The following is a 27,586-nucleotide window of genomic DNA, read 5'->3' as shown; positions in this document are numbered from 1 at the left end:
GAAACACGAGAATCCTCTTTATTTTGGCAAAAACAACTCCAGAAATTCTCCAGCTCCGGGCACCAAAATCAGTGGCACGGAAGTGGGGCTGGGGGGCAATGTCCTTGGGGGGCACAGGGAGCTGGGGGAGGGGTTGACCGGGGTGGGAGGACAGGCAGCCTGGGTATGGGGGGAATGGGAACAAGAGCACTGCCCCCCCACACACTCGATAGGCACCAGGGGAGGGTTGGGCAGGGGTTGGGTCCCCAGCCGATGCTCATGGCGGGGGAGAGAGGGCTCCTAGCCCTGTTGTGGGGGTCAACCCCCATGTTCATTCAGTCCCAGCTCCCAGGTCCCCCACACTGTGGGGTGAAGGGGAGCTGGGACGCTCCCATGGGAGGCCACTCACCCCCCCCACTCCAGCCCCATCAGTGCGCCGGGGGCAGCCGTGCTGGGGGGCCCCCGTAGGGTCACTGGGGCAGGAGGCTGGGGGCCACGAGGGAGGCGTGAAGGAGCTACCCAGGAGAAAGGGGTTACATGGATGGGGGGGCTGTAGCGGTCCGGCCCCCTCAGCCTGCAGCGGGAGGGGGGCTGGGGGCAGACTACGGGGGATGGGCCCCTAGACGGGCCGTGCGCCCCCCGTGTGCATGCTGAAGTACTCGGTGTAGCCGTTCGGGGGGTGCAGCGGGGGGGCCTGTAGCTGGTACGGGGGGGGCTGGCTCTCGCCCCCCGGGGGGGGTTTCAGCAGCACATGGGGCCTGCTGAGCTCTGACGTCGTCCGCTCCGCCGGCGTCTCCTCCATCCGCTCACGCGCCTGCAGGCAGAGCCGAGGGGTCAGTGCCGGAGCGCAAGGCTGGTATACAGGGACCCCTCTGGGGCGGGGCAGGGGCTGGTATACGGGGACCCCTCTGGGGCGGGGCAGGGGCTGGGTATACGGGGACCCCTCTGGGGCAGGGCAGGTTAACGGGGACCCCTCTGGGGCGGGGCAGGGGGCTGGGTATACGGGGACCCCTCTGGGGCGGGGCAGGGGCTGGTATACGGGGACCCCTCTGGGGCGGGGCAGGGGCTGGGTATACGGGGACCCCTCTGGGGCAGGGCAGGTTAACGGGGACCCCTCTGGGGCGGGGCAGGGGGCTGGGTATACGGGGACCCCTCTGGGGCGGGGCAGGTTAACGGGGACCCCTCTGGGGCGGGGCAGGGGGCTGGGTATACGGGGACCCCGCTGGGGCGGGGCAGGTTAACGGGGACCCCTCTGGGGCGGGGCAGGGGCTGGGTATACGGGGACCCCTCTGGGGCGGGGCAGGTTAACGGGGACCCCTCTGGGGCGGGGCAGGGGCTGGGTATACGGGGACCCCTCCCTTGGCGCCGGGACGCGGCCCCTCTGGGGCAGGGCAGGGGCTGGTTATACAGGGACCCCTCGGCCAGCACTGGGATGGAGCCCTGCTGGGGCGGGGCAGGTTAACGGGGACCCCTCTGGGGCGGGGCAGGGGGCTGGCTTTACAGGGGTGTGACAAACTGTGAATGTTTTTAATGTTTTCTCTGAATACTTTGTGTGTGCCTCAGTTTCCCCATGTATTGCTTATGTATCTGAGCGGGGGAGGGGGAGCTACGGGTGTGTGACCCTGCGGAGACCCCTGGAGGGCAGGTGTAAATACCTGGGGCACAGAGAATGGTGGACACCCTGTAACCTAGCAACCGACCCCCCCACCAGGTGTTGGGAACAAAGAGACCGGGTGACCTTCTGCCTGGGAAAGGGACAAAGGAGGAGGGGGGGGCCACAGGGGGTGGGAGGCTGGGCTGCGGGAAACTGGTCAGGCTCCTGGCTTGGGGTTGGGGGGTTGGAGCCCAGGGCTCTGGATTCCTGCCCCCGCCCCCCGGCTGGACTTTGCTGCAGGTCCCTGGTCACAAGCTCTGTTCTACGCAGGGTTCCCCCCAACTAATAACCCGGGGCGACCAGGGGGCTGAATGCTCCGTGGTCGGACCCAGGAGGCCCCGAAGCCGGGCAGGCTCCTGGCCCTGGTGACAGTGGCCCTGAGGGGAGATGCTGCCCCAGAGTCCTGCATGAGCCTCACCCGGAGCCGATCCAGAGCCCCGAGCCTGCAACCCCGTGATGGGGGCGCCCCTCGCCCAGCGCCAGGACGCGGCCCCTCTGGGACAGGGCAGAGGGCCGGTTATCCAGGGACGCCCTGCACAGGACCCCTGGTTTGGGGCAAGTTATCTGGGGACCTCCTGGGGCGCGGCCAGTTATCCAGGGACCCCCAGGGCGGGGCAGCGGGCCGGGTAGACAGGGACCCCCAGGGTAGGGGGCTGGGCAGTCAGGGACAGGGGCTGTTTGCACAGGACCCCTGGTTTGGGACAGGTTATCCAGGGACCCCCCCCAAGGTGGGACCGGTTATCCAGGGACCCCTGGGGCTGGGGGCCGGGTAGACAGGGAGAGGGACAAGCAGGGCGGGGGCTGTTTGCCCAGCCCCATCTCTCACGTTGGCGGTGCCCCCCACCAGGCCCTGGGGGATGGAGAAGAGCTCGGTGAAGTTGGGGACGGAGTCGCTGATGAAGGTCACGTTGCCGTAGACGTGGTGGGGGAACTTGGTGCCAGGCGCCCCCTCCTCCACGATGCCGATCTGTGAGGTGCGCACGTGGTACGGGAAGTTCTTGTTGGCCGCCGAGGGGCGTGTCATGATCTGTGGGGGGAGGAGGGGTGTGATGAAGTGGGACTGTTCTTAATGTTTCCTCTGAATACAGTAGGGTGCCTCAGTTTCCCATATGCAGTTCGTAAGTCTCTAGGTGGTGGGATAAGGGGATGTAATTGTTGGAGAGCAAAGGGCCAGGGTACATAAATGGCCGACACTCTGTCTCCTGGCCACTGATGGCCTGGGCCCTTCCCCCCTGCAAGGTGAGAGGAGAACAAAGGAATCCGGTGCCCTCCTGGCCCGGGAAAGGAACAAAGCCCAGAGGAGGAGGGGCTGGAGGGAGTGTCAGTTTGGGGCTGGCTGGGACATGGAGTGAAGTGCAGACGGGGTTGTCTGGCTCACTGCCCCCCAAAATGGACCCAGTTGAGGGGTCCTGTTCTCTGCACCTACAAGCTCTGTGTTAGACCATGTCCCTGTCGTCTAATAAACCTCTGTTTTACTGGCTGGCTGAGAGTCACGTCTGACTGCGGAGTTGGGGGGCAGGACCCTCTGGCCCCCCCAGGACCCCGCCCGGGCAGACTCGCTGTGGGACGTGCAGGGAGGGGCAGAGGAGGCTGAATGCTCCGGGGTCAGACCCAGGAAGGTGGAAGCCGGGTGAGCTGTGTCCTGCAGACAGGCTGCTCCCCGAGAGGAGACTCCCCCAGAGTCCTGCCTGGCTTCGTGGGGAGCAGTACCCGAGCATCGCCCGGGGACCCCGTGACAAGGGGTCAGTGCTGGGGAGCACGGCAGAGCCCCCGGGAGCCCCCGCCCTCCGCCAGTCGGAGCCTGGAGCATGCTGGGGCGGGGGGGCTCACCAGGGAAAAGACACTTACCTGTTCCGTACCCAGTGTTCTGCGAGATGCATCGCTCACGTCCACTCTGTGTTCGGGGTGCGCTTGCCGCTGGCCCTGGTGCCAGATGTTTTTCTCTCCGCGGTGTCCGTCGGGGACCAGCTCTGGCACCCTCTGGAGCAGCGCCCACATGGCGGGGTACAAGGGGCCCCGCCGGCTCCCCCCACCCTCGGTTCTTTCTTGCTGGGAACTCTGACAGTGGGGCAGGCGGGCGGGTCGTGGAATGGATGTGAGCAGCATCGCGAAGGACGCCAGGCACGGAACAGGTAACTTTCCCCCGTGCTCGCTCATTTCCATCCCGGGTTAGCTGCCTCCCAAGCAGGGCCACCACGGTGGGTAGGAGCTCATGGACGTGTGGATTACAACACACCTCTGCCGCGCCCAGCGTGGGCCCTGGCCTGCTGGGTGACGGCGTAATGCACCGGGAACGTGTGAACCGAGGACCACGTCGCGACCCTGCCAACGTCCTGGATGGGGACATGCGCCAGGGAGGCCCCCAAAGATGCTTGCGCTCTGGTCGAGTGGCCTTTCACCGACGGCAGCGGCTGGACCCGGGCCTGCCCATAACGGGTCCGGATGCAGGAGGTGATCCAGTTGGAGATCCTCTGCGAGGACGCCGGGAGCCCCTTCCTCCCGCCCGCTGTCGCCATGAAGAGCTGGGTTGGCCTGCGGAAGGGCTTGGTACACGCCAGGGCGTGACGGGCGTCCAGCCGCCTCTCCTCAGCCTGCGAGCGCGGCTGGGACAGAACACCGGCAGGAGGACGTCCTGGCTGGCGTGGCGAGAGGGCACCTCCTTCGGCAGGAGGCCGGGGGGGGTCGCAGCTGCTCCGTGTCCTTGCAGAACAGCGTATATGGCAGCTCCGAGGTCCTGGTTTCAGCTCTGGCTCTCGTCTCCTGACGTCACTGCCACAGGGAAGGTGACGTCCCACGACATCTGGAGGCCCCAGGCTGGGAGGCCTGTGAGCTGGCAAGGACCAGAGCGAGATCCCGTTGAGGGACCAGGTTCCGAACCACTGGGAAGAGCGTCTGTAGGCCCCGTAGGAACCGGACCGACCTCTCGTGGGAGAACACCGATTTCCCCGGACGCGTGGGTGAAAGGCCGAGATGGCCACTAGACCAACCTTGATGGAAGACAGGGCTAGGCCCTGGTTCTTTGGGTGGAGCAGGCAGTCTAGGACGGGTGCGTGGGGGAGAACCTCGTGGACTCCGCCAGGCAAGTCTCTTGAGGGGAAGGCTTTCTACTCTCCCGGGGGACCTGCCCCTCCCTAGAGCAGGTCCGTTCCTCTGGGTTCAGCCACGCAGCGTCAATGCCGCGAGGCGGAGGGAGGCGAGGTTTGGGTGCAGGAAACGGCCGTGATCCTGCAACAGGAGGTCTGGGCAGCTGGGCAGTGACCGGGGACAGCTACTGCCAGATCCATCAGCGCGCCGAAGCAGCGTGGGCACGGCCATGCCGGGGCGACCATGACGACCTCTGCTCTGTCCCTCTTGATCTTTGACAGGACCCAGCCGAGCGGGATGGGCGGGAACGTGGACACCAGGTCCCCCGACCACAACAGGAGAAAGGCGTCCGAGAGGAAACCTTTGCAAGGCCCTGCAGGGGCAATGACACTTCCCGTTCCCTCCGGCGGCGAACGAGTCCCCTCGGGGAGCTCCCCACCTCTGGACGAGCGTCCGGGCGACCTCCGGATGGAGCGACCCCTCGTGCTGAGAGAGGGACCTGCTGAGGCGCGTCCCGCACGCCAGGGAGCTGCGAGGCCGCCAGGTGGGTCGGATGCGCTGCGTGGCAGAGCTGGCGAGCGGGCTCCCCTTTCCCTGTGGATGTAGAACATGGCAGCCCTGTTGTCCGTCCTAACCCGCAGCACTTGCCCGTCAGGGGCGGCAGGCAGACCCCGCAGGCCAGTTGGGCTGCCCAGAGCTCCCTGACGTCTATGTGTAATGCCAGCTCCCCTGGGGACCACGTCTCTTGGGTCTGCGGCGTGCCGAGGCCTCCCGCAGCCGAGGTCGGTGGCATCGGAAAGCAGGGAGACGGAGGGGCGTGGAACGGTGCTCCGCGTAAGGCCGCACTCGGGTCACTCCACCAGCACAGAGAGGTACGTGTCCGTGGTGGGATCGTGATGAGCTTGTCCCGGTGATCTCTGGACGGGGAACAGACAGTTGGGAGTCACGGCTGGAGGGCCGCAGCCTGAGCCTCGCGTGGCCAGTGACGTACGTGCACGCTGCCGTGTGGCCTGGTAGCCGGCAGCAGACCCAGGCTGTGGGGAGGGGGAACACAGAGAGCCCGGTGATGAGATCCACCATCGTCCGGACCCTGGCGGGTGGCAGGAAGGCTCTGGCACAGGTGAACGCTGTCCTCTGTGCCAGAACTAATGTTCATTTTCCTCGTTTATCACCAGGCCAGGGTGGGGCACGTGGCCTGCAGTGCTCCCACATAACCCTGGCCTTGCCACCCGGAGGGGCCATTGACCAGCCGGTCGTCGAGATACGGATAAATGTGAATGTCCTGACGTCTGTGGTAAGCCACCGCCGCCAACAGGCACTTGGCAAACCCCCTCGGTGCCGTCACCAGCCCAAACGGGAGCAGCGCACACTGGCAGTGAGCAGAGCCTATCGCGAAACGCAGAAAGCGTCTGTGCCCGTGAAATGCTGCTATGCAGAAATACGCGTCCTTCAAGTCGAGGGCGGCGAACCAGTCCCCGGGGCCAGGGCGGGGATGATGGCGGCCAGGGAGACCAGGTGCAACTTGAACCTCTTGAGATACCTGCTGGGGTCTCGCAGGTCCAGGGTGGGTCTGAGCCCCCCTTGGCCGCTGGAATCAGAAAGGAACGGGAGTAAAACCCCTTGCCCCTGTGGGGTAGAGGAGCTCCCGCCTGCAGAAGGCCCTGCACCTCCTGCCAAAGCAGGCTCCCATGAGAGGGGTCCCTGAAGAGGGAGGATGGTGGGGGTGTGACAAAGTGGGACTGTTCTTAATGTTTCCTCTGAATAGTGTGGGGGTGCCTCAGTTTCCCCTATGCAGTTCTTAAGTATCTAGGGGGTGGGGTAAGTGTGTATGATCATTTCAGAGCCCTAGAGGGCAGGTGTGTGCAGGGGTCTGGACACAGACAATGGCCAACACCCTGTTTCCTGGCCACTGATGACCTGGGCCCTTCCCCCCTGCAAGGTGAGAGCTAAAGGGCTGGAGAACAAAGGAATCCGGTGACCTCCTGGCCGGGGAAGGGACAAAGCCCAGAGGAGGAGGGGCTGGGGGGAGTTTCAGTTTGGGGCTGGCTGGGACATGGAGTGAAGGGCAGACGGGGTTGTCTGGCTCACTGCCCCCCAAAATGGACCCAGTTGAGGGTCCTGGTCTCTGCACCTACAAGCTCTGTGTTAGACCATGTCCCTGTCGTCTAATAAACCGTCTGTTTTACTGGCTGGCTGAGAGTCACGTCTGACTGCGGAATTGGGGGGCAGGACCCTCTGGCTTCCCCAAGACCCCGCCTGAGCAGACTCGCTGTGGGAAGGGCAGGGAGGGGCAGAGGAGGCTGAAGGCTCCGAGGTCAGACCCAGGAAGGTGGAGCCGGGGGAGCTGTGTGTCCTGCAGACAGGCTGCTCCCAGAGAGGAGACTTCCCCAGAGTCCTGCCTGGCTTCGTGGGGAGCAGGTCCCCATCACCTGGGGACTCCGTGACAGGGGGCAGAAATAAATAACCCTGAGCCACAGAACTGAGGACTCACTGGTGTGCAGCCCGACAGGCCCAGGCCAGGAGGGACGGGGGCAGGTGGCTGGAGAATCAGTGGGAAGCAGGACCCAGGGCACCGACGGGAAGGTTGCCCTCAAGCGCACCCTCCAAACGCCGCCTGGGAGTGGGTGGAGCAGGACCGCACCGAGGTTGAGGGCTGCTGGCTCTGACGGCGCTGGTCGCCTTTGCTCATTTGACAGACAGGCTCCGACCTGGGCTGGCTGCCGAAGCCCCGTGGCTGCTGTGGCTTAAACCGCTCCCTGGCCGGGCCTGGGGTAGAGGCCGAGGGTCCACAAGGTAGCCAGGGAGCCCTTCGAGCTCCGTAGTGCGGTATCTGTGTGCTCCGCAGACAGGGCTTGTCCTTCGAATAGGACATCCCGCATTGACAGCTGCACCCCTGGGAGGGGCCAGAGGGCTGCAACCAGCCGTTCCCCTCACTGCTGGGTCCCACCCGTGCTTTGCCCTCGTCCAGGATCGCCTGGAACTCGCTCCTGGGATCCTCCGGCAGCGAGTCAGAGACCTCAGCCAGAGCCCGCCAGGTGTTGAAATCATGGCAGCCAAGCAGGGCCTGATGATTATTTGTCCTCGAACCTCCAGCTGAGGGTGGCCAAACTTTCCTCCCGAATCAATCGAGCCTCTTTGCGTCCTTATTTTTGGGAGCTGCTGCTGGTTGGCCCTGCCTGTCCCGCTCATCGACGGCCGAGGCCACCGAAGAGCTCGGGGCAGGCGGCGTGTACACGTATTCTCACCCCTTTGCAGGCACATCCTTGCACTCTGCCCACTCAGAAATGGGGGCAAGCAGGAGGGGGTTTGCCCCAACGATTCTGTGATTTGACCCCCCCTTCGTGCACCAGCAGTGCCAGCCCCACCGAGCTGAGCACGTCGAAAAGGGGCCTGAGGGCTCCTCCGGCTCCTCGGCCCCCAGGCCCCAGTTTGCACCAACCCCCTTTAAAAGGCCCTGGCGTGGCCCGTGGGACCATGGGCGGGGGCCCAGTAATGGCCTTATCTGGTGAGGAGGAGAGAGCAGGTGCGGGTGGTTCTGTCACCCCTGAGACCTGCTCAACAGGACCCTCCGTCAAGATCGGGCCGACCAGACGGGTCTGTTGCACAGTTGTATCCATGTCCAAAGGCAGGCGAGGGGCCGGGGCCAACGGGTTCCCGTGTCCCTGCGATGGCTGCGGAAACCCCCGGGGATTCCAGGGTGGGACGTTGGCCCTGGGGCCACAGGACGAGTGCAGTGCCATAGGGGGGTCGGTACTTCCGACAACCAACCCTGTCCTGCTGGTAGCGACTCCTGGCCCTCTGCAAGCCCGACGAGGAAGGGCCAGGTCTGGGGGCCCAGGACGGTGCCGAGGCCGACGATTCACCACGGTCCCTTCAATGCCAGCGCCGGAGCTGCGACTGGGACCGGCATGAGGGCACCAACCAAGGTTCCCAGGACTGCCAGCTTCCCTCACGGGACCACGGGGAACAGCTACGGTGTTCTTGGTGCCGGGGTTTCGGGGAGGGGCGCACCGCAGCGGGCCTGCGCCATTCCACCGGTGCCCTGCGCCTGCAGCCAGATGAGCCGTGCCCTGAGTCCGGGGCCCGACGCCGGGATTTCGCCGGGCTGGCTGTCCCGTTTCCGAGGCGTGGTGGCTCTGGGCAGGTGAGCGTTGGCGGAGGCTCCGGGAGGCGAGCAGCGATGCTGCACTGAGGGGGACCGGTGGAAGGGTCCCACGCAGGCTCACCCCTGGACCGGGCTGCTGCCGGCACCGGTGGGGACATAATGTCCTGCACCGCCTGCAGGGATTCTGGGGTGGACGGCCCCACCAGGCGCCGGACTCCCCAGCTGCTGTCTGGGGTAGCAGCCGCATCCTGGGGTGGGCCCCAGCTCCCGCAGGGAGGTGACGAGCTGCCCCTCGCGGGGCTTTGCCTCTCTCCTTCCTTCACAGGACATGGGAGATGGACCCCGCCCGGCCTTCGCTTTGCAGCCAGTGCCGGGGGGGGGGGGTGGATGCTGGTCCGAAGACGGAGCCGGCGGAGCAGTCCGCACCAAGGCCGCGGTGCTCGGTGCGGAGTCCTGGCGGGGCGGTCCCGGTGCTCGTGTCACTGCCAACTCCATCAGGAGCGCTCGGAGACCAACGTCCCGGTCTCTCCTCGTCCGAGGCTTGACACTTCTACAAATTCGGCACTTGTCACTGCTGTGGGCGTCCCCCAAGCACCTTAAGCAGCCGCTGTGGGGGTCGCTCATCGGCATCGGTTTCTTGCAGCGGTCACAGGGGTTGAAGCCCGACTGGGACTAACAACCAAGTAGCTCACACAGGAAGGGAAACTATCTAACAACCGGAATAGCTGCACAGGAGAGAAGCTCACACCAAACTGATCTGGACAAGGAGCTTTGCCGAAGCAGGGAACATTCCCGCACCGGCAGTGCTGGCAAGCAGGAACCGAGGGTGGGGGGAGCCGGGGGGGCCCCTTACACCGTGCTGTGCGGGCGCAGAGCTGGGAAAACTCCTGGCACCGGGGCACATGGCGAGCGCACCCCTAACACGAATGGACCGGAGCAAGTACTCGAAGAACACGGCGTGCGCGTACAGGGGGCAGAGGGGCAGCAGCGGGCGTGGGGAGCTCACCAGGAACACGGCGTGCGCATACAGGGGGCCTGGGGGCCTGGCGGGAACCACGGGGGTCTCACCAGGAACACGGCGCATACAGGGGTATGGGAGGTATAGGGGGCTGGTGGGGGGCACAGGGGTGGCAGGGGGCACGGGGGTCTCACCAGGAACACGGCATGCGCATACAGGTGAATCCCCAGCTGGATCCCGTTGACGATTTTCTCGCGGGCCCAGCGGGGGATGCCGAAGTTGGCGATGAGCGCCGTGACCGGCACCGCGAAGAACCTGCAGGGGGGCAGGGTGGTGAGTGGACAGAACTCCCCCTCCCCCAGGTCCCTCTACCCCAAAACCTATCCCCTTCCCCAGTCCCCCTGTGACACTCTGTACCTCGGGGGAACACCCTGCACCCCCATGTTCATCTTTATAAAATGACTGTACGGTACCCAATGCAGTGTGTCATGTCGGGGGTCTTCGGCAGACTCCTGATGCCCTGGGCACGGCTGTAACAGGGATCTTGTCATAGGGAGGCCGTAGGTTATCATTTCATGTATACAGTTATAAGGTTGAAAGTGAACCCTCATGATGTAAAGCAGGGTCTCAAACACGCATCTCGTGTTTGGTTTGAAGCGTGTCAGACTCCCTGTGCAGGGTATGGGGGTCCCTGGGGGGCTGCGGGGGTCCCTGGAGGGGGGCCGGGTACTCACCAGAGGGTGTAGGCGGCGAAGAAGGGGACATAGAAGGGCTGTTTCTCAGGGCACTGCTTGAGGGTGGTGAGCACGGCGTAGCAGAACCAGACGTAGGCCAGGAACTGCAGCGCAATCAGCCCATAGCCGGCCGGCGACTCATACGTGTACAGCACCTGCGCTGGGTCAAAGAACTGCCCCCCCACCTGGGTCAGCACCCCCAGGGCCCAGCATGGGACCACCCTGCACCCCCAATCTCCGGGGCCGAGCTCTCGGGTGGGGCTAACGGGAGACATTCAGGGGGCATGGCCCCATCCCATCCTGGGCTAAAGCCCAAGGTGGGGGCTACAGGGAGATGGGCCTGGGGAGGGGGAAATCCTGGGGGATGGGGGGGTGCCAGGGAGAGGGGGACAGGCTCGGGGGAGGGTCCCTGGGTTGGGGAGGAGTCCTGGAGGGGGTGCAGGGTGGGGTCAGGGAGAGGGTCCCTGGGGCGAGGGGCGTCCCTGCAGAGGGTCTCACCTCCGCCTCGTAGATGAAGAGGACCACATGGGTGATGGTGTAGAGCGTCATGTACACCGACAGCTTGATGGAGCCCGTGTGGCTGATCCGGCCCCTGGGGCGGGGGGGGAACCATGAGCTGGGACCCCCACCCCTCACTGCCCCGCACCGGCCCCCCTTCTCTGCCCCCACCCCTCCCTGCCCCCCACCGGCCCCCCTTCACTGCCCCCACACCTCCCTGCCCCCCACTGGCCCCCCTTCACTGCCCCCACCCCATTACTGCTCCCCACTTCTACCACCCCCACACCCCTAAGCCCCGGGCGGAGCCGGGGCCTGGCGGTACCTGGTGACGGTGAACCCCTTCCCCAGCAGGATTAGCATCAGCAGGAAGACGAGGAAGCTGACGGAGAAGAGCAGCTTGGCTGGGGAGAGAGTGGGGGTGAGCTGGGGGCCGGGCATGAGCCCCCCGCATCCCCCCAGCCACACTCAGTCTCCATCCCCGGCCAGATGGGATCCCGCGACCCACAGCACAGGCCAGGGACCGGGATGGAGACCCGTTACCCTGGGAAAGGACTCCTGAGGGGGAAACCCCCAACTAACCATGGGGCGGGTCTGGCCTTTTGCTCCTGAAGCTCCGGGTGCCGGGCCAGCACCAGTCGTGGGGATCGTGGGGGGCTCAGCACCAGGCGTGGGGGTCACGGGGGGCCCAGCTCCGGGCGCAGGGATCGCAGAGCCCACCAGCGGGCACAGATCCAGCCGCGTGGCCCCCAGCCCAAGCCCAGATGGGAGGTCCCCTCCCTGCCCTGCTCCAGGCCCCGGTGGTACAGCCTGGGACAGCACCAGCCCCTCTGGCATCGCCGGGGGGTCGTGTGCGGCTGGTGCCTCCCAATGGCCCCCCAGTCTCTCCCACCGCGGCTCCCCCGGCACAGCCAAGTCCTCCCTTCCCGGGGCCACGTCCAGTCTGGCTGCAGGACCCTACCCAGGATCTTGAGACTGCCGTTCCCGACACCGTCGCAGGCGTATTGACCCCAGTAAATGCAGAAGAAGAGGAGGCTCAGCACTGGGGGGGAGAGACAGTGAGTGAGGAGCCCCCTCCCCACCTGGCATCGACCCCCAGCCCTGCGGTGCCCCTCACTCCCGACCCGCAGCCCTCTGCTCCCCCAGCCCTGCCCCCACAGCCCTGCCGTGCCCCTCACTCCCGACCCGCAGCCCCCTCCTAGCCCAGCCCTGTCCCCCCGGCTCTGCCGGTGCCCCTCACTCCCGACCCGCAGCCCCCTGCTCCCCCAGCCCTGCCCCCACAGCCCTGCCGTGCCCCTCACTCCCGACCTGCAGCCCCCTCCTAGCCCAGCCCTGTCCCCCGCGCTCTGCCGGTGCCCCTCACTCCCGACCCGCAGCCCCCTGCTCCCCCAGCCCTGCCCCCACAGCCCTGCCGTGCCCCTCACTCCCGACCTGCAGCCCCCTCCTAGCCCAGCCCTGTCCCCCGCGCTCTGCCGGTGCCCCTCACTCCCGACCCGCAGCCCCCTGCTCCCCCAGCCCTGCCCCCACAGCCCTGCCGTGCCCCTCACTCCCGACCCGCAGCCCCCTGCTCCCCCAGCCCTGCCCCCACAGCCCTGCCGTGCCCCTCACTCCCGACCCGCAGCCCCCTCCTAGCCCAGCCCTGTCCCCCCCGCTCTGCCGGTGCCCCTCACTCCCGACCTGCAGCCCCAGCTCAGACTCACCCTCCACGCCGGCCGCTGTCATGAACATTTTGTAGGTGGTGTGGAGCAGCTGGCGTCCCTTGAGCAGATCTGAGGCGGGGGACGGGGGTTTAGCGAGAAACCCTCCCCCCAGACTGTGGCTCTCCCTCCCTGCAACGTGCCTCCCTTGCCCTCCCCTCTCCCACTTCCACCTGCGGGGGGTCATCCCAGATCACAACGAGCCACCAGCTGGGAGGAGCCCCCAATTCAGGGCTTGATCTCCCCTCCCCAGCCCCAGTTAAAGCCCCCAGCAAAAGCTCCCTCACCCCCACCCCCCCGGGACAAAGACATTGTGTGACGAAGTGGGACCGTTCTTAATATTTCCTCTGAATACTGTAGGGTGCCTCAGTTTCCCCTAGGCAGTTCTTAAGTATCTAGGGGGTGGGATAAGGGGATGTAATTGTTGGAGAGCAAAGGGCCAGGGTACATAAATGGCCGGTCTGTCTCCTGGCCACTGATGGCCTGGGCCCTTCCCCCCTGCAAGGTGAGAGCTGAAGGGTTGGAGAACAAAGGAATCCGGTGCCCTCCTGGCCCGGGAAAGGGACAAAGCCCAGAGGAGGAGGGGCTGGAGGGAGTTTCAGTTTGGGGCTGGCTGGGACATGGAGTGAAGTGCAGACGGGGTTGTCTGGCTCACTGCCCCCCAAAATGGACCCAGCTGAGGGGTCCTGGTCTCTGCACCTACAAGCTCTGTGTTAGACCATGTTCCTGTCTCCTAATAAACCTTCTGTTTTACTGGCTGGCTGAGAGTCCTGTCCGACTGCGGAGTTGGGGGGCAGGACCCTTTGGCCCACACAGGACCCACCTGAGCGGACTCACTGTGGGAAGCGCACGGAGGGGCAGAGGAGGCTGAATGCTCCGAGGTCAGACCCAGGAAGGTGGAGCCGGGTGAGCTGCGTGTCCTGCAGACAGGCTGCTCCCAGAAAGGAGACTTCCCCAGAGTCCTGCCTGGCTTCATGGGGAGCAGTTCCAGAGCATCGCCCAGGAACTCCGTGACACGTTGACCCCCCCACCCTCCTCCCCAAACCAGCCTCCCCTGCGCCCCCAGCACTCACAGCCAAAGTAGCAGGAGATGAGAAGGATAAGGAGAAAAATGAGGAGGAAGGTGATGTCTGTCTCCAGGATTCCTGGGGGAGAGAGGAGGGGGTGATGGGGTGTGCATACCCCACCCCAGACAAGAGAGGGTTGACCCCACATGACGGGCAGCATAAGTCTCACGCCTCAACTGTGCTGGGCATGGTATAAAAGGGAGCAGCCCAGGCAGGCAGCTGATTCTGGGCTGACCCCCGGAGGGGAAGGACCCTGGGTAGGGTCTGCAGCTGAAGAACCCAGGGAGCTGGAGACCCTGAGAGCCGGACTGGAGATCGGAGCCTGGAGACCCCGGAGCTCCCAGACGGCTGCCAGTGACCCAGGGAGGGGGCGCGAGTGGTTCCTCCCACCCGAGCCAGGTCCGCGGGTTCCGGTGGGATTCCCGGCTGACCCATGGGGGTCCGCTCCATCACTGTCAGGGCCCTGGGTCGAGGCCCAGTGGAGTTGGGTGGGCCCGGGCCCCCCTACCCGGGCCGCGGCCCCCCTTGTGGTGGCCCTTTCCTTCCTCCCCCCCAGGTACTGGCCATTGGCCCACACTGCGGTTACATTGACTCTGGCTGCTAGGCCGCGCTGCCCTGAACCCAAAGGCCACCATACGGTCTCCGGCCTCTGGGCCGCCCCACTTTCAGCTTAAAGACCGTCAGGGAGATGGTAACCGCGGTGGTAACGCTGCCCTGGCATATCCCGTGACAGGGGTTAGTGCTGGAAGTGCTGGACCCCCCACACTCCGTGGGCAGGAGACGTGGAGGGGCAGAGGGAACCAGTGGGGCAGACCTGGGGGGGGAGCAAGCTCTGCCCCCCCAGCTCCTCTCCTGCTGACCCCCACCCCCGACTGAGGGCCCACCGAACTCGTCGGCAGAGAAGTGCCGGGTCCAGAAGGATTTGCCGTTGGTCAGGATCATCTCGTACTCCAGCTCCAGCCCATCGCCCTGCGGGGAGAGGTCAGAGGTCACAGCTGGGGAGGGGGGCATGGCCAGAGGGCTGTGTGGGGGGACACGGCCAAACTCACCCCGCACTTGCTGAGGGCCACGTACCACCAGCGCTCGCGGACCGAGCGGAAACTCCGGCCGCTGGCACAGCTCAGGTACCGCACGGAGTCCTGGCTCAGCACCTGGGGGCGAGATGGGGGGACCGGGCCGGCGGGTGGGAAGGGGGCAGAGAGATGAGATGCAGGGGGCAGCAGAGCCAGTGGGTGGGTACCCATGCACCCGTCTGTCCCCCCCACGTCCGTCAGGCCAGACACCTCCCACAAGCGCTGGCAGCCGCAGGTTCCTCCTCTCGCGCCGAGGCGGGGGCCTGGGCTGAGCCTCTCCGGGTCCGGGGTCCAGCCCTACGGCTGAGCTGCTGGGGGACGCTTGCTCGGGGTCCGGCACAGGGCTGAGCTAGACCCAAGTCTGGGATTGGGGAGTTTCTTACCCCCTTGCTCCACTGCATGAACGGGCTGCAGGGAGACCCTGGGGGGTTACGGGGCCTTACCTGGCACCCTGACCAGGCTTATGGTGGGGGGAACTGCAGGGGGAACCTGGGGAGTTATGGGGCCTTACCTGGCACCTCAACCAGGAGTACAGTGTGGGGGAGCCTGTGGGGGGACCCTGGGAGGTTATGGGGCCCTTACCTGGCACCCTGACCAGGCGTACGGTGTGAGGGGGGCTGTGGGGGGACCCTGGAAGGTTATGGGGCCCTTACCTGGCACCCCAACCAGGTGTATGGTGTGAGGGGGACTGCGGGGGGATCCCTGGGGGTTATGGGGCCCTTACCTGGCACCCCAACCAGGCATACGGTGTGAGTGGGGCTGTGGGGGATCCCTGGAGGTTATGGGGCCCTTACCTGGCACCCTGACCAGGCGTACGGTGTGAGGGGGGCTGTGGGGGATCCTGGGAGGTTATGGGGCCTTACCTGGCACCCTGACCAGGCGTACTGCGTGGTGAGGTTAATAACCTGGTTGTTTTCCGGCCGAATCACAGACTCTCTCATCAGGCAGTCCTGGGGGGGGGGTGGGGGGGGAGGAGGAGAGGCATCAGCACTGGAGATCCCCAGCCGCCCAGAAACCCACTGCAGTGAAGAAAGTTGCTAACGAGCGCCTCCTCGTTAACGAACGTGTGTGTGTGGGGGGGGGGTGTCATAGACTCCAAGGCCAGAAGGGACCATCTAGTGTGAGCGCCTATAGGATCGGTCTCTCAGGGAAACATACCGGCTGGATTGAAAGCCTGCCCCCGACGGGGGTTAATTGCCCTAGGCCTTATTCCCACCCGGGTGGGTCTAGCTCCCACCTGCGGCCGATGTTCTCTGCCCTACACGGGACATCAAGGTGTAGCTGTGTTAATACCCGACTGATCCCGCTCCTGCCTCTTCAGTATTTACCCCTCCCCAGATCTTTAGCTGTCTGCAGCTGGGAGGATTCTGGGTTGGTTTTTTTCCAGGACACTGATACAAATGTGAACTGGCGCAGGGCCAAGAACCGACCTCTGCCGGCGGCACTGGAAACCCACCTGCGTGAAGACAAATCTCTGAAAGTGACGTTTTGAGACCATTTTTAACCCAGCTAACGAGTGCTGGGTTCATTTTATATCATTCTGGTTTTTTAATCCAACCCTTGTGCAGTGCCGAGTCAAATGCCTGACAGGATCTATCGCGTCAACACTGTTAACTTTATCCACCAGACTTGTACATCTCACACAACAGATGTCAGATTAGCTCGACAGGCTCGATCTTCCATGAACCCTTGTGATTTTGCATCAATTATATTACGCTCCTTTTGTTCTTCATTACTTGAGTCCCATATCAGCCGCCCCATTATCTTGTCCAGGATCAATGTCAGGCCAGCATGCCTATAATTACCTAGGTCATCCCATTTACCCTTTTAAAATATTGCCACAACATTTGCTTTCTTACAGTCATCTGGAACTTCCCCAGGGCTCCAAGACTGACTGAAAACAAAAATCAACATTAATGGTCCAGCAAATGCCTCAGCCAACTCCTTGAACACTCTTGGATACAAGTTATCTGGACCTCCTGATTTAAACATGTCTAACTTTAGTAGCTTCTGTTTAACATCATAAGAACATAACAGCTGCCACACTGGCTCAGGCCATGGTCCATCTAGCTCAGTATCCTGTTTCCGACAGTGGCCTGTACGAGTTCCAGGGGGATTGAACAAAACAGGGCAATTATCAAGGGATCTACCCTTCTTCCACTCCCAGGTCCTGGCAGCCAGAGGCTTAGGGGCACCCAGAGCATGGGGTTGGATCCCTGACCATCTTGGCTAATAGCAACTGATGGACCAACCCTCCATGAACTTATCTAATTCTTTTTTGAACCCAGTTACACTTTTGGCCTTTACAACATCCCATAGCAATGAGCTCCACAGGTTAATTGTACACTCGATGAAAAACCACTTCCTCTTGTGTGTATTAAACCTGCTGCCTACTCATTTCACGGGGTTGTGACGATGTGACTCAGCAGGGAGGGGGGAGTGTTGACCTGGGAATGTGCCCTGGGGATGGGAGACCTGAGAGCCTGTCACCTGAGCCAGGAGGGGGAGGGGGAGGTAACACCTCTGCCCAGGAATGTGGACGGAGGCTGCAGCAGGGAACCGGCTGGGTGGGTTTAGTTTGCAGTTTGGGGCTGGGGAGAGGAACACAGGGAACCCCAGGGCTGGGGTCTAAGCTCCCTGCTCCCCCAGAAGGATGTGATTGAGGGGTCCTGGTTGTACCCACAAGCTCTGTTGTGGACTGTGTTCCTGTTGTCCAATAAACCTTCTGTTTTACTGGCTGGCTGAGAGTCTCAGTGGATCCCAGGAAGATGGGTGCAAGGCCTGGACTCCCCCACACTCCGTGACAGGGGTGACCCCTTGTTTTTGTATTGCATGACTTCCCTATTTATTTTCTCCACTCCATTCATGATTTTATAGACCTCTGTCACATCCCCCCTTTGTCCTCCCTTTTCTAAGATGAACAGCCCTAATCTTTTTAATCTCTCTTCATGAGGAAGCCGTTCCTTCCCCTCTATCATCTTTCTTGCCCTTTTCTGAACCTTTCCCAGTTCCGCTGCTTTCGGTTTTGAGATCGGGCGCTCAGATCTGCAAGCAGTGTTCCAGGCGTGAGCGTACCATGGATTAGTACAGTGGTATTATGATATTTTATCTTATTTTCTATCCCTTTCCTAATCGTTCCCAACATTGTTTGCTTTTTTGACAGCTGCTGCACAGTGAGTGGAATGTTTTCAGAGAACTCTCCACAATGACTCCAAGATCCTTCTTGAGTGGTAACAGCAAATTTAGACCCCAGGTCTATTGTGGGGGGGGGGGATTATGTTTTTCAATGTGCATTACTTTGCATTTATCAACATTGAATTTCATCTGCCATTTTGTTGCCTAGTCACCCAGTTTTGTGAGATCATTTTGTAGCTCTTTGCAGTCTGCCTGGGTCTTAACTATCTTGAGTGGTCTTGTATCATCTCCAGATTTTGCTGCCTCACGGTTTACCCCTTTTCCCAGATCATTTATGAATATGCTGAACAGGACTGGGCCCAGTACAGACCCCTGGGTGACCCTGCTATTTACCTTGTTCCATTGTGAAAACTAACCATTTCTTCCTCCCCTTTGTTTCCTGTCTTTTAACCAGTTACCCATCCATGAGAGGACCTGCCCTCTTATCCCACGACTGCTTAGTTTGCTTAAGAGCCTTTGTTGAGGGACCTTGTCAAAGGATTTCTGAAAGTCCACGTACACTATAGCCACTGGATCCCCCTCGTCCACACGCTTGTTGACCCCTCAGAGAATTCTAGTAGATTGGTGAGGCGTGATTTCCCTTCACAAAAGCCGTGTTGACTCTTCCCCAACAAATTATGTTCATGTCTATGTCTGACAGTTCTCTTCTTTACTATAGTTTCTACCAGTTTGCCTGGTACTGAAGTCGGGCTTACTGGTCTGTAATGGCCAGGATCACCTCTGGAGCTTTTTTTTAAAAAAAAAAAAAAAAAGTGTAACATTAGTTATCTGCCAGTCATCTGGTCCAGAGGCTGATTTAAGCGATATTTTACACAGTTAGTAGACCTGCAATTTCACATCTGACTTCCTTCAGAATTCTTGGGTGATACCATCTGGTCCTGGTTGTTCATAGAGGTTCGGCTGCGTGTGTGTGTTCTCCCCATGTGCTGCCCCAGCTCTGCGCCGACAGCCAGCACAGCAGACCTCGAGCGACCCGCCCAATGACCACAGGATCCGAACGAAGGCGCCAGGCCAGGTCTATTGTCGACAAAGCACTGTAATAGCCCCTGGCAGACTCTGCGAGGAGACGACGACACGTCTGCCCGTGATAAGGGACGCAGGTCAGTCAGTGGTGGGTGTTTCCATGCCCCCCGTGGCTGGACAAAGACACCCGCTCTGAGATACAGCTTTATACCCTGATACAAACAAGTCACGTACAGTCCCTGACATAGTTAGTTACGGCCCCCTGACCTGGCTAGTTATCACCCAGCTGCTTGTATGTGTTGGTTTGATCAAAACATCTCTATTCATCACCCTGAGCTTTAGGAGGGGCCAGTGTGTTCCTTAGGGAACGGTTTTGTACCATCCTTGATCTCGGGGTGCTCCGGGTCCGCCTGATCGCGGGGTGCTCCGGTACCACTCACAGCCTGACTTCCGCTCACTTTGCTTTATAGCAGCAATGCTTGCCCACGGCTTTAGCTCAGGCCTCTGGTACAAGGGCTTATCTCTCAGGTTCTCTTCCTACTACACTGGTGACTTATTGCTGTTTAGTTTATCAATTTGTTCCTAAACCTCCTCTACTGACACCTGAGTCCGGGACAGTTCCTCAGATCTGTCACCTGAAAGGAATGGCTCAGGTGTGGGAATCTCCCTCACGTCCTCTGCAGTGAAGACTGATGCAAAGAATTCAGTGAGTTTCTCTGCAACAGCCTTGTCTTCCTTGAGTACTGCTTGGGCACCTCGATAGGCCAGCCACCCCACGGCCTGATTGCAACCTCCCTGCTTCTGATGCACTTTACAAAAATTTACTGTTCGTATTTGCGTCTTTTGCAAGTTGCCTCTCAAATTCCTTCCTGGCCAGCCTCATTAGCCTGGTACATTTTACCTGCCAGTGCGTGCGCTGCTTCCTATCTCCTCACGTTTTACAGGGTGCCTTTTTGCCTCTAACGGCCTCCACCACTCTGCGGTCGCCATGGGGCCATTCTCTTGGGCCTCCTCTGGTCTTTTCTGCTTCCGGAGAGACCTGTCGCCAGAGCCTCTATGCCGGAGTCTTTCAGTAGCCTCCATGCTGCTCTCTGGCATTTCCCCGGTGGCTTCTCTTCCACGTCTCTCTAACTAGCCTTCTCGGTGTTGTGTAGTTCCTCTTTTTAAAGTTAAACGCTGCTGGGAGGTTTCTTTGGTGTTTTCTCACCGCCGTACGAGGATGGTAAATTTATTTACATGATGGTCACGGTTACCAAGCAGCCCTCTTGGACCCGATCCTGCACTCCACTTAGGAGTGAATTGGGAATGGCCTCTCGTCTTGTGGTTCCAGCCTCACTGCTCCAGGAATCAGCCATTTGGGATGTCGAGACACGTTCTCAGTAAATGTCACGTCGGCGCGTGTGACCCAGTCAACAGGAGGATACCAGTGGAACAATCACCACATGACGAGACTATGGTGTCCCTGGCCTCTGTTTGCCAGGAGCTAGGAATAGGCAACAGGACGGATCACTGGATGATTCCCTGTTCTGTTCATTCCCTCTGGGGCACTTGGCACTGGCCACTGTCGGAAGACAGGACACTGGGCTAGATGGACCTTTGATCTGACAGAGTATGGCCACTCTTATGTTTTTCCCACAATACAGAACAGAAATATTTATTGAACACTTCTGCCTTTTCTGCATTATTACGGCTAATTGTACCATTTCCATCTAGTAATAGACTAACACCAATGTCAGGTTTCTTTTTGTTCCTAATATATTTCAACTCCTTATTTCCCTTAACTTTGCTGGCCACAGAGTTCTCCTTGTCTCTCTTGGCTTCCCTTACAATTTTCAACAATTCCTAACATCTGTGTTCTGGGCACTAAAGGCCTGGCAGGAATGCTCTGGAAGAAGGAGGCCTACACGCAGCAAAGCAGCGAGTTATTGGCTCTATTGAAGGTAAGTGACACACCCGCAACGGGGACTCCAAGTGGTGATGCAGGTGATGCTGGTTTTGTGAAGTGCCACAACTTGCCCTTTCACCCGCCCGAACCTTCCTACTTAGGTTATAACCACCAATGTGAACGTTCCAGTCTTGTCAATCACCCAGCCAGGTCTCAGTAACACCAACTAAATCAAAATTTATGCTCATCTATCAGCAATTCCCATTCCTCTTGCTTGTTACCCAGGCTCCCAGCACCAGTGTCCAGGCAATTAAAGAATTTCTTCTCTTCCTGTTGTGATGAAGCGGGACTGTTCTTAATGTTTCCTCTGAATAGTGTGGGGGTGCCTCAGTTTCTCCTATGCAGTTCTTAAGTATCTAGGGGGTGGGATAAGGGTGTATGATCCTTGCAGAGCCCTAGATACTTAAGAACTGCACAGGGGAAACTGAGGCACCCCCATACTATTCAGAGGAAACATTAAGAACAGTCCCGCTTCGTCACAACCTGTCCTCTGGTTCCCTAACTCTGTTCCCAACACCTTGCTTTGCAGCTAAGTTCTCAGATCTTCCCGCTTTTCACCCTGCCCTCTTGCTGTTCATTTATCCCCCCTCCTGACTACGAGGGCCAGTCTGGCCCTGAGGAGTTCGGCCCTCCTTCTGCTGAGGTGGTCAGACCGACTACGCAGCCCCTTTCCCCATAGAAAGTGGACAAAGGCGCCACAAACCAAAACCCTCCACCCTGCACCACGATTCGCATCCACAATCCTCCGTCTCCCTCTGCTTGTGGGATAGAAACGATCTCCAAGAAGATGACTTGGACCATCATCCCCTACCTGCGAGATTCCCTGCCACGCACTGTCTCAGGAGCCGGCACAACCCGTCGCCAGTGAAGCCTGCCCAACCTCAGAGTGAGGTCTCCTGTCTCCGGGTAGGCTCCACCCTGGTGCCCACCTGTCCCTCGCAGAGCGTTCTTTCCATGGTCTGAGCACGGAAGCCCCAACAAGGACCATCTGCCCGCTGGAGAACCCTTCGTGGGCAAGTCTGACTCTGACAGGTTGGGCTGAGCTGCCATCCACAGGTGTCTCGAGAGGCGTCTTCTGCAGAGTCCACGCTGAGGACCTGGCGTCGATTTGAAACTTCTGGCTGCATGGAATTCTTCCTGGTCCTGTTCGTCTGGGGCCCACAGCCTGCTCCCGCCCCTTGCTCGTCTGCCTGCCGTGGCTACAACCCACCAGGCCTCTCTGACTTCCTCTCTCTCTCTAACTCCTTGGTGGCCAGCTCTCTTCTTCCTTCAGCCTGGGCCACTGGGGTCTCCTGAACCTGGCTGTCTGGGAGCTCCTCAGCCTCAGAGTCTCATCCGCGTCTCTGCCCACCCCTCAGTGCTCCAGCACATCAGGGGCTCCCTGTGGGCTTCACGCAGGGAAGAGAACATGGCTGGTCCATTGCGTGGCCATCTCGATCACAGGTAGGGCTGATCCTGCCTCCCACTCTCCCTCCCAAGCTCCCGTTAGCGGCCTCTGTTCACGGCTCTCGAGTTCACCTAGCAAATGACCAAATCTTCCAGCTTCACTCATCTGCGCCCCTTCACTCCTGGGAGATTTTTAACAGCGGGCTGATCAAAGTGCTAGCCCCTCGCAGCCTTTGGCAAGGCACCTGCTCACTCTGGGCCCACGTACCCAGACCAACAGCCAGGGAACCGAACAACCCCCAGCCAGACCGAACGCACCTGCCCTGAGTCCACTCCCGCAAGCACTCTGCACCTCCGCCCTTTGTTCCTGGCTATATGGGTGTTACAGGTGTGCATTCAAACACCTCCTGTCTGCTGGAGACCAGCACTCCATCAGTGGCCCGGCTGCTTCGTTAATTACCAACCACCCAATTTTTGTGTCATCTGAAAACTTCATCAGTGTTTGAGTTTTTCCAGGTCACTGATACAAGCGTGAACTAGTGCAGGGCCGAGAGCCAACCCCTGTGCCCCCCGCGGGATGCACCATCACAGGCTGAGATCATCTGAGATCCAGCTTTCCGTCCATGTCATGTGCGCCTGTCACGGGTGCACAGGGCCGGGGCTACAGCCCAGCTTTGGAACAGGCTCTGAGAGAAGCCTGTCAGTGGGCCAGGCGCCGTAGGGGTCGCCTGCTTCACCGCCTCTGATGGGACCTCTGGGCCATCAGCCCCCCAGCTCCGCCCTGTGAGCTCCGGGCAGGGAGTGTCAGAGAGTCCCAGGGAGACAGACCCCAAGGGCAACTTGTACCATCTTTGGGAGCAGTGCACCCTCTGCCAGGGGCTGCAGGGACTCCCAGCCAGCACAGGCCCACAGCCAGGTTCATTAGCTGCCTGGAGCCCTGGCAGGATGTGCTTCATTAGCAGAGAGCAGTGACCGTTCCAGCAGAAACGGCCCAGTCAACCAGAGCCCAAAGCTCTGTTGCTCACTCTGATCTCCGGCAGCCAGTGCCTAGCTCCCACCTCCCCTCCTGCCCCCACGCCTTTGTCCCTGAGCTGGGGGATGTGGCTCAGCACCCTGCAGAGAGCCGGGAAGTCTGTCTCTCTCCAGGTCCCTGGTTGCCAGGTGTCCATGTGCAGACAAGTGGATTTGCTGTTGTCTTCTCACTGCTCTCCTGATATGGGGATTAAGGCCTAGACAGCAGGGTGACACCCACACCTGCATGTTAGCCTGCCCGAAACACAGACCTTCCTCCCTCCCCACCAGACCAGGGCTGCACAGGGGGGAAAGGAGGCACTCAGAGGCTTCATACCAATATTACAAAAAATTCCCACTTAGTCCCAGTGCCACGTTCATTTGATATCTCTCTAGTTTTCACACCTTGCAGAAGGCTGGAAGGTCTCCCTAGACACTCCCCCCCCAAAAAAACAGCCCAGGCACCCCCTGTCCTCTGACCTTGTTCCCCTGCTTGTAGACGGCCGGCCATTGTGATGGGTCATCAAAATACAGCAGGATATTCTCACAGCACTTGGCCTGCAGGGGGGAACCAGAGAGAAGCAGCTGGTAAATAGGGGAGTCAGGCTTAGCAGGGACCCAGGCATCCGGGCGACTGGACCGGCACTCACCTCGGGGTAGCGGAACCGGAAATCCAGGCGTCCATAGTCAGAGAGGAAGCAGAATCGGGTGAGGAACACCCAGTCCTGGGAAGACAGGGAGAGGCCTGATATGGGGCTGGGGGGCGGGGTGGCAGGGAAGGGCCAATGCACACCCCCTACAAGCAAAGGCGGAAGGTCTCACCCAAGGTCATAGAACCCAGAAGTCCTGGCTCCTAGACCCCTGCTCCCCTCTCTACTCCTCTGGACCCCACTTCCTTCCCAGAGCTGGGGCCAGAACCCAGGAGTCCGAGCTCCCAGCCCCACCCCCCCCGCTCTAACCACTAAACCCCACTCCCCTCCCAGAGCCTGGTAGAACCCAGGAGTCCTAGCTGCCTCCCCCACCCAATCTCTGTCACCCAACACCCAGTACAGGATCATGTCACCAAGGTGCAGCTTAGTAGGACAATATCATCACCATGACGACCAGGCCTTCTTTCCCCCCCCCCCCCCCCAGCACAGGCCATCCTAGGCCACAGGACCATTGGGGGCAGGCAGCCTCGGGGTGCGCGGGATGGGGATAAGGGGTACAGGGAGTGACCAGGGTGGGGGCTCCTAGGGGATGGGGACCTGGGGGGGGGACTCAGGGACTGATGGGCTGGGGGGGTCCCAGGATGTGGGCCATGGGGGGTTGGTTTTGACCCGGCTATGCTGCCCCCCCAACCCCCTCTCGTTCTCATGCTCCAGGTTTCCACGGCAACCGCGCCGCAGGCTGAAGAAGGCAAAGAAAATACAAATAATCCGGGAATTGGGGGTGGGGATCCCATCGGCCACACGGCCACCCCCACCCCAGCCCCCGTACTGCCTTGCACCCCATAGTACCCCCCCCACCCCAGCCCCCGATAGCCTCCCCAACCCCCCACCTCAGCCCCCCTGCCTTGCACCCCACCGTACCCCACCACCTCACCCCCTATATCCTCCTCACCCCCCGCCTCAGCCCCCCTGCCTTGCACCCCATAGTACCCTACCACCTCACCCCCGCCTCAGCCCCCTGCCTTGCACCCCATAGTACCCCACCACCTCACCCCCGCCTCAGCCCCCTGCCTTGCACCCCATAGTACCCCACCACCTCACCCCCAATAGCCTCCTCACCCCCCGCCTCAGCCCCCTGCCTTGCACCCCATAGTACCCCACCACCTCACCCCCGATAGCCTCCTCAACCCCCCACTGCCCCCACCCCGCCTCAGCCCCCCCACTGCCTTGCACCCTCATATACCCTGCCCCCCATAATAACCCACCACCTCACCCCCACTTCAGCCTCCCAACCCCCTCACTGCCTCGCACCCCCATAATCCCCCCACCTCCCATAATACCCCATTGCCTCTCACACCCCATAGCTCCCCACCCCTATAACCCCCACGCTCCCCCCATTCCCATAACTCCCATATCCCCATTCCCCCCCACCTCACACCTCCATAACTCCCTTTTGGCCCTGCTCCCCCACATCCCCCCTTCCTCTAGCCCCCCCATACCCTCTCTGGCTCAAGTACCCCCCCGGCCTCCCCCTGCGGCCCAGCTCCCCCCGGCCAAACAGAGCAGCAGCAAAATACTGTTTCATGCAATATAAACAGTGACTCCCCCGGTCGGGCCAGGGGGGCCCTGAGCCCCCTGCGCTGGGGACAGGATTTGGGGGCAGCTCTGCTGAGAGCCCCCCGCTGCGGAGATAGCCCCCCCCCCGTTCCTGATGCAGTGATGGGGCCGGGGGGGTTGAATGAAGCCCCCTCCCCGCCTAACCGCAGCCAGGTCCCTCGCCAGGCACCAGCCCCAGTGGGCGCTGAGCCCCCCCTCCACCCCCAGCTGTGTGAATGGGGGGGAAAGGCCCCGGGGGGCAAGATCCGCCCCCGGCCGCGGCCGTCGGCCCGGTCCCCGCAGAGGCGGGGCGCGGGAGAGCCGGCCCGGGTCGGCCCCGCACCCACCTCCTTGGTGCTGATGTTCCCGGTCACGTACTTGGCCCCGCAGCCCGCGGGCAGCAGCAGCAGGAGGTCGGCCAGGAGCCGCAGGGCCCGTCCGGACCGGCCCCGGGACCGGCCCCGCTCCATGGCAGCCGCCCGGTCCAGCCGCCGGCTCGCTCCCTGCGCGCTGCCGATTAAAGACCCAGCCCCCCCGTCCCCCCCATACCGGCTGGTGCAGAGCCTGGCTGGCAGGGACTGCCCCCAGGCCCCTCCGGCACCCCGCCCCCCCCCGGGACTGCCCCCCCGGAACCCCCCCAGGGACTGCCCCCCAGTCTCCCCCGCACCCACCCCCCAGTCAGGGACTGCCCCCCTCAATGACTGCCCCCCCGCACCCAACGACTGCCCCTCAGCCCCTCCCCAGACTACTCCCCACAGTCAGGCAATGCCCCCATCACCCAACCCCCCCGGGACTGTACCCCCAATATTCAGCCCCCCAATACTGGGCACATGCCTGCCCGGCAGAGACAAGGTGCCCTCTCCAGAGCAGAATGGCCCCCCAAAGGACTGCCCCTTAGCCGCCCCCCATGCACCCAGCCCCCCCAGGACTGCTCCCCATCACCCCACCTCCCCTCACCCAGGCACTGCACCCAGCTACACCCGCATCTGCAGCTCCCCCCCTTACCCAAATGTCTGCCCCTGGCATGAAGCCACCGGCCCTGTGCTACACCCCAGAACAGCCCCTCTGGGGTCCCTGCAACATACCAGACCCTCAGGAGTCCCACCCTTCCCTCATGGTCGTCCCCATGCCCCCAGTCTCTGAGACAGGCAGGAGTGTCGTGCCCGCGGTAGGGATTGAAGCCTAGGGGGGCCCTGACGGTTGCCAACTTTCTACTCCCACAAACCCGAACACCCTTGCCCCGCCCCTTCTCAAGGCCCCGCCCCTCACTCACTCCATCCCCCCTCCCTCTGTTGCTTGCTCTCCCCACCCTCACTCACTCATTTTCCCAGGCTGGCTCAGGGGGTTGGGGAGGAGGATGAGGGCTCTGATGTGGGCCAGGGATGAGGGGTTTGGGGTGCAGGAGGGTGCTCCGGGCTGGGACTGAGGGGTTTGGAGGACAGGAGGGGGATCAGGGGGATGGGGGGCAGGCTCCAGGGGGGACTTACCTGAAGCAGCTCCTGGCTCCTGTGGAGGCATGGCCAGGAGGCTCTGCGCTCTGCCCTGTCTGCAGGCACCGCCCCCGCAGCCCCCATTGTCCGTGGTTCCCAGCCAATGGGAGCTGCAGGGGTGGCGCTTCGGGCAGGGGCAGCATTCGGAGCCCCCTGGCTACCCCCTACATGTAGGAGCCGGAGGGGGGACATGCCGGCTGCTGTCTGGGAGCTGCGTGGCACTGCCAACCGGACAGTCAAGGGCCTGGTCAGCAGTGCAGGGTGTTCACCCTGGTCACCCTAAGGTCAATGCAGACTCCGGCCGGGTCAGCCAGAGCCCGGCCAACCTGCCACGACCCCAGTCAGGCTCCATCTGTCTGATCTCCACGGTCAGATCCCAGGACCCCCCCTTGCCTCTCTCAGGCCTCAGTCTCCAGCTGGGCCGGGCTCAGCTTCCCTGCTGATTGGGGGGAATCCAGGGACAGCATCGTCTCTTGATCTGGGTCGGGTCCAGCCAGTTCCTTA

The 27,586-nt window shown here is 61.8% G+C and overlaps 1 protein-coding gene across 2 annotated transcripts; it reads right to left on the bottom strand.

Annotated features, from left to right (window-relative positions):
• TMEM145 (transmembrane protein 145) lies at positions 1–26,122 on the bottom strand. 2 transcript variants are annotated; one of them, XM_073322712.1, is made up of 15 exons: positions 25,940–26,122; positions 23,997–24,071; positions 23,827–23,904; positions 15,710–15,796; positions 14,823–14,924; positions 14,640–14,742; positions 13,780–13,851; positions 12,710–12,778; positions 11,971–12,051; positions 11,335–11,413; positions 11,013–11,106; positions 10,515–10,687; positions 9,975–10,095; positions 2,460–2,660; positions 1–793 (listed from the first exon to the last, which is right to left on the bottom strand). In XM_073322712.1, the coding sequence occupies exons 1-15, from the start codon at positions 26,060–26,062 to the stop codon at positions 599–601; spliced, it is 1,653 nt and encodes a 550-aa protein (XP_073178813.1). In that variant the 5' UTR covers positions 26,063–26,122; the 3' UTR covers positions 1–598. The 2 variants fall into 2 exon arrangements, with proteins under 2 accessions (XP_073178813.1, XP_073178815.1); XM_073322714.1 differs by having other exon boundaries at positions 14,658–14,742.
• Between the last annotated feature and the right edge of the window lie 1,464 nt (positions 26,123–27,586).

This window comes from Lepidochelys kempii, chromosome 24 (assembly GCF_965140265.1).
Source record: "Lepidochelys kempii isolate rLepKem1 chromosome 24, rLepKem1.hap2, whole genome shotgun sequence".
In the NCBI taxonomy this organism is placed as follows: Eukaryota; Metazoa; Chordata; order Testudines; family Cheloniidae; genus Lepidochelys; species Lepidochelys kempii.
This window is presented reverse-complemented; position numbering and strand designations above follow the sequence as displayed.